General features: G+C 36.1%; 1 protein-coding gene and 1 long non-coding RNA gene across 4 annotated transcripts in view; both read left to right on the top strand.

Annotated features, from left to right (window-relative positions):
* Positions 1 to 10,359, top strand: part of LOC102800942 (exocyst complex component 2-like) — a 52,927-nt gene continuing 42,568 nt past the window's right edge. Inside the window, exons 1-3 of one of the 3 annotated variants that reach the window (XM_085500038.1) lie at positions 1 to 177; positions 5,103 to 5,221; positions 7,264 to 7,434. In XM_085500038.1, coding sequence (XP_085356164.1) covers positions 5,110 to 5,221; positions 7,264 to 7,434 — 283 coding nt within the window. In that variant the 5' untranslated portion in view covers positions 1 to 177; positions 5,103 to 5,109. Of the gene's footprint in view, positions 182 to 5,102; positions 5,222 to 7,263; positions 7,435 to 10,359 lie in introns of all 3 variants that reach the window. The other 2 variants (XM_085500036.1, XM_085500035.1) reach the window with 2 other exon arrangements.
* LOC146741501 (uncharacterized) lies at positions 1,709 to 2,526 on the top strand. The gene is made up of 2 exons (XR_014929773.1): positions 1,709 to 1,896; positions 2,397 to 2,526. It is a non-coding gene; the product is annotated as an uncharacterized LOC146741501 (long non-coding RNA).

Raw genomic sequence — 10,359 nt, 5'->3', positions numbered from 1 at the left:
GGTCGCTATTGACTTCCTCTTCCGGTTTTGTCAACGAAGAAGACGAGATGTTATTTTAAATTTTCTTTCATCGATTCTGAACATTCCTGGCGAAATATGAGCTTATGTTAATCACCTGGTAAAGGTGAGTGACACAGAAATGTTACATTCATTAACGCATTTCGGATCAACCTAATGGTAAGTAAGTAATGCCTTTATTGAAATCATATCCTGTTCAGGATCTGGATTTTTAAAATACAAAAAAGTTTCAAATACATACAGAATGGCAAGACGAAAAATACAAATGATAAGGAACCTTCGGAGCGTTCAAGTTTGTTTATAATGTAATTTCTTACATTATTTCGAGTCAAATATTCTATTCTATTCTATTCTATTCTATTCTATTCTATTCTATTCTATTCTATTCTATTCTATTCTATTCTATCGTCCATTTGAAGTACATGTACCCATGGAGGTAGAACTACCTCCATGATGTACCTAAAAACAATATTATACGTCTGGTGCTGATATTCTAGCCGTTTATTTACAGACTTTAATATCCAAAAAAATAATTGTGTACATAAGAGAGTGGTCAGTTACTTCGGCGGGGGGGGGGGGGGGGGGGCATGTTTTTGATTGTGCAAATGGGGAGGGGGGGTGTCACCCTGTTTTTGATATCATGAATAGGGGGTCACCATGTTTTCCAGAATTCACACACGCGCTCATGCATATATTTTTAAAAATCAGAACTAAAGATAAAAAAGTTAATCGTACAAATGTGTTCTTAATAATAACTATTACCTATATTGCCTATAAATTTGTTGATGCAAAAAATATTATAGGCTAAATATTTTGAGGTTAAAGTTGCCAAATAACTAACAGATTATGCAATGTGGCTAGAACCCCAATTATACAGTTTTAAACACATCCCAAGTCCATGTGCTACTGATATCAGGTTATTTTATTTAAAGTCTGAAGTCACCATTGTATAAGATATTTACTGGATTTATCCAATTATAACAGGAGACGGAAAGACAACACAGCAATTAGTACAAAGAGCTGTGACAGTTTTTGTTCAGCAAATCAAAAATGTTAAATTTGTGAAAATGCTGATATATAAATTAAAATAAATGATGAAAAAATAAATAAATAGTTTTTTTTTTTTTTTTAACTTTTAAATAGGCATATTTTGCTCTGTAAAATACCAAAATCCAACACAAATTTGAGCAAAAATCAAAGTTTCCTTTGTTTTCATAAGCACAGACTGTGCTTCGGGTATAAAGCTTCCCTGGTCTGTAAGATATGAAAGATATTTTAAATCCAACTTAGTTTTCAAAGAGTTCAAACCGCCTGGATTCAAATCCTCTTTTCCTATTCTATAAGGGCATTTATTGAATGAGTACTCCACAGCTTTGCTTTTATTTACTATCTTTAGCAGCATAGATTTCCCTCCTTCCTGCAGCCTTTTCTGTAGTCAATTTTTGGCTTAATGCTTCCCCTCCTCTTCTAAGGTCTATTAAATGGGGGGGGGGTCAATCTGATTAAAATCTGATGTAGTGTACGGGCTTTAATTATTTTGGCTATAAACTTATTTTAATTTTATTTTTTATTACTTTTGTTACTAATTTTATTTTATTTTATTTTATTTTATTTTATTTTATTTTATTTTATTTTATTTTATTTTATTTTATTTTATTTTATTATTTTACTTTGATTTTGATTTTGTGATTTTTTTAATTCCGCCCTACCTACATCTGAGCCGATGCCTATGTAACGAGATTTCAACGAGACCCACTATCGACGATTTTAGTCAACGAATCACATACCTCCTTCTATAGCGCACATGATGACGTCACCGGGCGGACACACTCAAATAAAATGGCGGATTATACCGACCGAGAATAACACGGCTTTTCGGTAAGTTTATCATTGTCAAATGCAACGAAAGTCATTTTTATGTTAATATTGTGGCTCGAATGGTTCGACTTTAGATCGTTATTTTGCATAGTTATTCTGGGAGTGACGATTTTGTTTCTGCCGTTTCGACCGAACACCAGTGTCTTTTACCTGTCGCCTGCCCTGGAGACGGGTGATGTTTTGTTGAAGATCGGGCCAACATCGTCTACGGTATTGAAACCGTAGCTGTAAATATTCATCAAATTGTATCATCATTTTGTACATTATACAATAACTTTTTATTAAAGTGATTGAGCTGATTTGAACTGGAATAAAATATTTTTTATTGGAACACATCGCAATTGATCAGGAAATATTTTTTTGCTACAATTTTCTGCCAGTGCGTCGATGCCGTGGGCCGGTGACCGTTATACAATTTAAAATCAGTTTGCATTGTTTACTATAGATGTTTACAGTGTTCTAATCATTACGATTTACTTATTTTTTTGCTTCCATTCTAGATAATTATGCTCAGTGTTTGATGTAAAATTGAAGCGATGACTGAATGAACGAACCTTGGTTGGCGAAGATGTATCTGGAAGTGTACACATTTGTTGGAAGTGAAAAAAATATTCAATGTAATGACAAAAATTGTAAAATGCTGTGGAATTTCTTTTGCAAATAAAAATATACTAGCAATTTTCTATTAATGGTTTATTCAAGTGAGCAAAACATAATGTACAGAAAGATTGCCCGTAGAGTATCGCTACACTGAAAAGTAAGCAACCGACAGCCTGTATAAAAGGGGGGCTGTGATTGGCTGTTACTTATGCGAGATTTGAACGGGACTTACATAGGCGTCGGATCAGATGTAGGTAGGGCAGAATTAAAAAAAAATCACAAAATCAAAATCAAAGTAAAATAATAAAATGAAAGGGCATTAATAACAAAAGTAATAAAAAATAAAATTAAAATAAGTTTATAGCCACAATAATTAAAGCCCATACACTACATCAGATTTTAATCAGATTGGGGGGGGGTCAGCATGCTTTTAAAATATAATGTTGGGGGGTCAACCACTTTTTGACTCCCGTGTGCGAAGCACAAAAGGGAGTCTTTGCAGTTACCCTGTCTGTATGTCTGTATGTCTGTATGTAGATAGATAGATAGATAGAATTTTTTATTTGGAACGTACCAATGAAAACTTGAGTAAAGTCCAAAAATAACAATAACAAAACAAAACATACATATGTATGTATGTATGTATGTATGTCACTTTTTTTGTTCCATCTCAAGAACCACTAATCAAATTTTGGTGAAACTTGGTACATAGATGCTCTGGGATAATGCGCAGAGTTGATTCGGTTTTGGTAAAAATCTATGAATATTAATTACCTAATTTGCATGATACTTAGCTGATTTTTAGCTGTTCCAAGACTGTTCCACTGATATCTAAAGAACCACTCATTGGATTTTGATGAAATGTGGCACATGGATGCTCTGAACTAGTGCGCAGATTTGATTAGTTTTGGGTAAAATTTATGAATATTAATTACCTAATTTGCATGATAATTAACTGATTTTAAGCTGTTCTATGACTGTTCCACTGATTTTTGAAGAACCACTCATTGGATTTCAATGAAACTTGGCACATGGATGCTCTGAACGAATGCGCAGATTTGATTAGTTTTGGGTAAAAATCTGTTAATATTATTAATTACCTAATTTACATAATGATTAATCAATTTTCGACTTTTCCACTGATATATCAAGTACTAATCATAACATTTCAATAAAACTTAGTACATAGGTGTCATATGACACTGCACAGACCTGATAGTTTTTAGGGTAATATCAGTACATATTAATTACCTAATTTGCATAATTAATTAATTTTCAGCTTTTGATATTTCGAGTAGTAATGATCATGTTTCAATGAAACTTGGTACATAGTTATTTGAGGACTGTGCAGAGACCTAATTAGTTTTTGGGTAAATATTTGTGCATATTAATCATCTTATTAGCATAATTAGTTGATTTTCAGCTTTTCACCTGATATCTCAAGTACTAATCATCACATTTCAATGAGACTTGCGACATAGATATTCTAGGACTATGCAGAGACCTGATTAATTTTGGGATAAATAATTGTGCCTATTAATTACCTAATTTGCATAATTAGTTATTTTTTTTGCTGTTCTATGGCTGTTGCACTGATGTCTAAAAACCACTCATTGGATTTCAATGAAACTTTTAAAGAGTACCCATCACATTTCAATGAACCTAAGACTATGCACCATATTAGTTTTTGGTAAATATTTATGCTTCTTAATCACCTATTTAACATAATTAATTAATACTGATATCTCAAGTATTGATCATCACATTTGAATAAAACTTGGTCCATAAATGCTCTAGGACAATAGACAGCCTGATTAATTTTGGGTTAAAATCTGTTCATATTAATTCTCTAATTAGCATAATAACTAATATTTTTTTGGTTCTAATCACATTTCAATAAAACTTGGTACATTGTGCAGACCTTATTAGTTTTACACTTAAGTCTGTTCATATTAGTTACCTTATTTGCATAATTAGGTTTCAGCTATTCCATCAATATCTCAAGTATAAGTAATTTTGAATTAATTTTTAATGTGTCTCCAAAACTCTCAGCACACGGGAGTTCTTTCTAAGCTTTCTTTGATTTATGTTTGATAGGGGGTTAGTCAACTGCGATTTACAGCTGGCAGAACAACAACCCCCCCCCCCCCCCCCCAGGCTGAAGAAACTGACCAATCCCTAATACCATAAAACCATAAAACCAATTCGAAGATGAAATACACCTCATCACAACCTGTGAAAGCTATAAAACAGAAAGACAGTTGTTGTTGGAGAGTTTAGCAATATTACAAAGTCCGAGAACACTTCAGATATCTAGACAAGAAAACAAAATCTATAATAATTATGAATCGTGAGCAACTAAAAAAACCTGTTGTTGCTTACCACTTTCGTAAATGAACCAATTACAAATGTAATTATTATGACAATGACAATAAATTTTATTTACTTGTATCCATCTGCATTTTATACATTATGCACACACAAAAATAATTATGGTTACGACATCACAACGCTCATATACATTTTCATATGGTTTAATTCATTATTAAAACTAGAAAATGGTACGCATGCAATTTGATGATTTTGTTTCCACTTTTTGTTTACAGAGTCAGAATGAAAAGAGAACCTCCCAAAGTTACTGGGTTATCACCTAAAGAAGGGCCACCTGGTTGTAAAGTCACCATCCGTGGTGAAAATCTTGGCATCAATGCGAAAGATTTAATAGGTATTATATTTTTACATGTAATGTTGAACAAACTTAATACTGCAGTCTTCACCTTTCATATGTATGTAAATGTGTCAAAAATGGGTGTAGTGCAAGTGGTTAGTACTAGTAGCACTAATCCGAAAAAGTAGTAGATCTAGTGCTAAAATGGCACTAGATCTAGTGCTAAAATGTGCACAGTGCGAGTGGCATTGTTATTGCATTGTCAACGACTTTTAATAATAGGAGGGGCATCAACAACCACTTTCATATGCAAACTACAAACAGTATAAAACATCGGCAATATGCGCGAGATGTCCATAATAATACTTTCTTTATATAATATCGGATTCTGTCCGAAAAATCACCCTGGGGATTTCATGGCTGGGCGCTTATTTCAGGTTCAAAATTTCAAAAAATGATAATCAAATATTTTTTGGGGACTTCCATTTTCATTGAAGTATCCAAGTATACACAGATTTTTAACGTCATAAGTTGGGCCACCCAAGACGAAAGAAACGATTGCAGAAATAACAATTAATAATTCTTGCTGAATTAAAAATAAAAAGTAGCCCCCCTGAAATTTCATTACAATGTCGCCCAGTGTAATTTTTCAAATACATTTGTTTTCATTTTATTGGTAACGAAAGTATATTTTAAACGAAGTTTCAAATTAAAACAAAAACCAACTAACTGCATTGCGTAGTAGCAACAGATCACAGTTGCGCAACCCGGTCACACTGCGTTTCACAATTGTTGAATATTACCCCGTAGTGATTATAATAACACACAAAAAATATTCGTTGAATTGTTATGAAATTCAAATAAAATTCAACTTAGTTTCATTGTAAGCAAATGATTCCAATCACATATAAACGCTCGATGCAGGAGGGTTGTTTCTCTTGCATGAGTTGACCTGTTAGGTCAAATCGCTAATTAACCAAAATGCTGGATGATTGCCAACATGTTCAAATCACCATAGCTCATTTAAATATGTTAATGTTATTGAACGCAATGCAAAAAAGATTTGCTGATGTTGTAGTACGATCTTTTGGCTTGGATTTTGATAGGAAAATAGCATGATTTCAAATAAAAAAATAGTTGTTTTCAAAAGATGAACTGAGCATTAGAAGAATAATTTTATTGTTTACAGTGATACCAGCTCACTATCAAAACGAAGCATACCCATTCACGCTAGTCACAATAAACACGCTCTTGAATAAAAACTTAAATAGACTATTTTAGGCGTCAGGAAAGATTGAAATGTATGAAAAATTACGCCAAAATATTTAAAACAATAACTTTAAAAACTGCAGAAAAATCGCCCTGCAAACTTGATACTTCACAGATTTCACACGTTTTTATTATTAGCAACTGTGACAAGAACAAGGTTTTGAGAGTCTACAACAAAAAATGCTAAGGTCTCCTAAAAAATATTATTGCAGAGAAAGTGTCTAAACATATATTATAGGATCACGTTAAAAAATCAGTGAGGTTATATCATATCCCGCTAACTGGTTACTTGTGTAAGCAATCGCAAACTATCATCGACATCAAAGATGAGCTAGACAATGTCCATATCAGGATTAACTTGGGTTGAAACAAAATGAAATATGCCTTAAGAGACTTAAATGGCCTTTTGAGATGCATTGTGGCTCCTTCTGTTAATAATGATAGTGATTACCATGATAAAAGTATTATAATGATAGTGTTTACACTAATGATAATGGTAATAATGATAGTGATTACAATGATAATAGTATTTTAATGATAGTGATTACAATAATGATAATGATAATGATGATAGTGCTTACAATGATAATAGTAATAATGATAGTGATTACAATAATGATAATACCCTGGTAGTAATAGTGATTACAATAATGATAATAGTAAAAATTATAGTGATGATAATAATATTGATAATATTATGTACCACATGAGATATGTAATAATTGCATTGCGAAAATTGATAGTAGGGAAAATAAAACTGATTCAACACTTCATGAAATTATTTGCAATCTTGTTTTTCTATTTAAATTTGTTCTCATTCTTTCTCCTAGGTGTTAGTATATGTGGTGTCAACTGTCTGTTATCATCTGATTGGATATCCCCAAGCAAGGTTATCTGTAGAACAGGACCAGTGAAAGGCAAAGGAGACGTGATATTGACGACTAAATCGGGAGGTGTTGGCACATGTACCGTAACATTTACTGGCTACTTTGTATCTACTGGTAAGTTGCTTCTCACCCACTTTCTGTTCACTGGCGGGAAATATTGCATTATTTTGGTCTGATTACCGGTATAACTGTATGGCATAATGTAACATTTGCTCGATTTGAGTCCTTTCTGAAAATGATCCCAAGTTATAGAAATTATGGATGCAGTATTTGTTATAAAGCGATGATTTTGACTTCTACAAACATGTCATAGCACAGGCATTCACAGACAGAACTGTATTTGCTCTATAAGATGCAAGCACATATTTACCCCGTATATAGCGGCCACCTGTCTAACGCGGCCAACGACCAGGTTTCAGGAGCTGCAGTGATCAGTTGAACTGCATATAACGGACATAGTTCTCGGACGTCTTGCAGAGTACTGCCTTAAACCTCAGACAACTAATAAGCACGTTTTCACACCTTTCATTCGATGGCTTCGGCAATTATGTTTTATTTCGGTTTATCACGGCCAGCACACCGTACCGATGGTCTGGGAATGCCAAAAACATTATCATTAAAGTTTTCTGGGGTTATGATAACTCGGGTCAAAAAGTAGAGTCATTTCCGTTACTGTGTATCGATCACTGTGAGGGAATGTGTGTGCAGTATCGTCTCGTTGTCCAACTAAATTCGTTCAATTTTTTTTTGTTTCGTCGCTATTGCCTCGGTACATGTAACAATAGATGCTTTTAACAATGATGTTAAATTGACCTCAATTCGCCGGCCAAAGTCGCCAGGCATATTTCACATGTTTCTATTGTTGCAACAGTACAATAACATGGAAATCGCACAGATTTCGATTATGCAAAGTAATGTTTTGAGGGATCAATCATTTCGCAAGTGAGGTAGGTCAGAACAATTTTTGAAAAAAATAAACAAAATGTTAAGGGTATTGTGATTGGGGAGGAAACTTTCAAGTTGTGACGTAAATGGAAGGAGATCCATCACTACAATAGATAAGTGTCCTTTTTGTATACGTTGTAGGAATCAATAAAGCACTACTAACTGTCCCTCTTCCTTCTCTTTGACAGAATTTGCTATAGCCCAGAGACATTCCGATTTGTTAGAACAGTTACTAAGTGTACGATACATAATAAATATTAAAAAAAACATACAAATTCAGAATAGCTAAGCAAAGCAAGCCGAGTGATTCCTTTAGTAGGAAATGATACTGAAACTGCTGCTGAACATGAACTCTTTTAGCTACTACTCATTATTGTGCAATGATCAACTTTTGTGAAATGATTTTAATTTACATAATAAAATTTAAAATTGAATAAAAAATCAAAATTTTTTATTTGTAATAAAGTGTTTGGATACTGTGTACAGTTGTGCGAGATCTGTTTTAATACATTGATTCAATGCCTAATGAATATTCATGAATAAATTAGTGAAGCTGTACAGAACCTGACCAAAGTCCCATGGGTGGCTATAAACTATTAATTGCTGTTATTTAAAAATAATAATAATTCACTATGTTCAATTACTCACCATAGACTATGGTCAGTCAAAATGACTATTTTGAACTGTAGGCATTAATCAGCGATTCTGCCAATGACGGAGAGATAGAATCTAGGTCAGGGGAAGCCCCATGATCCCAAGATTCTTTTCTCTTACGTCACGAACCCTGTGACTGATGCCATATGGCGGCGCCATTACAGCTGGCTATTCACTCTTTTTTATCTTCGTCTCGTCGGAAATAATTCTGAGCAGCTCTGCCTGGCTCTTTTGGTTTTTCCTGTCCGGGTTTCTAGCATGGGTTATTGCCGCAGCCGCAGCATTCAACATTCTAGCCGGTTAAAGTGAGTTGCGCGTTTGGCATGAGTGGAAAGTCCTAACACTCGGCTACCGGTGCTTCACGTACCGGGACATCGAGTAGCAGACACGACAGTGGAGGTACCCATATTTTTTTGGTCTCCCCCCGCTGATCGTAGGACATCCTCACAGGCTGTGTTTTCAGGCGGTGGTTTACCTGATTTTACCGGCTACAGCGAGGCTATGTCCCTGGAGGTTTTTTCCTCCTATGGGGCCTGTTGCGGGTCCCTTTGTGGATCCTTCTTCACACAGCGCTGGGTTTGCCTCAGAGTTGAGGGCTTTGATCGATGGACTGTCGGGCAAATTGCGTCCCTGGCAGGCTGAGTAGATCAGACGCAGTCGGAGCGAGCTGTCTCTACTGCGACCCCCCCGGTGGGCAAGCAGGAAGAAACACAAAAGCATGTTTGCATTCAAACACGTCTCTTCCGCGGAACCTCCGTTCCCAGCTACGGCTCTCCCACTAATTTGGGTGAGGCCGAGGCTCAGGCTAATTGCACCGGGCCTCCTGTGGAGCCTTGGGCACTGAATGCCAACGAGGTGCTGGCAGACAAGCCTCCGATCTCGGAGCAGGGCTTTCAGGGCAGGGCACACGTTGACCCCCCTACTTTCAGCCAGCAAAGGTTCGTCATGCAGTAATGGTATAACGGTAACAAATTTACCTTTGTGTCCGGCCCCCGCTGTGGGTTTTGACTCACTCCCAACCCAAGGGCGTCCACAGAGGGAACCAACCCTGTCATGAGAGGCACAGTCAAACACGCTGCCTCTCACATATTTAATATGAAAGGAGACGCAGTTCGCTCGTGTCAGATACAGACCGAATCCGCTAGCCAGTTGGCCCTGCCAAGGGCAAGCGGAAGGCCCCCCAAGCACAGAAAACACAACATCCTAGGGCGTCGTCTGCTAGCCAGAGTCAGCTAGAGTCAAGTGCTCATATCCTTCCATGGGAGGGAAGAGTAGTGGTGCGCCCCCAGGGAGGAAAGAGCCAGGTGGTGGCTCCTCGCCTTACCTGGGCGGACGTCTACCCCGGCAGCGGGGGAAGCGTGTTTGATGCTCACCCCTGCAACCGGGGGGACAGGCATGTGTTCGGAAAGTGGCCAGCTCACAACTTAGTGACTACTTCAG

Source organism: Saccoglossus kowalevskii, chromosome 6 (genome assembly GCF_978046115.1).
Source record: "Saccoglossus kowalevskii chromosome 6, keSacKowa6.1, whole genome shotgun sequence".
In the NCBI taxonomy this organism is placed as follows: Eukaryota; Metazoa; Hemichordata; class Enteropneusta; family Harrimaniidae; genus Saccoglossus; species Saccoglossus kowalevskii.
This window is presented reverse-complemented; position numbering and strand designations above follow the sequence as displayed.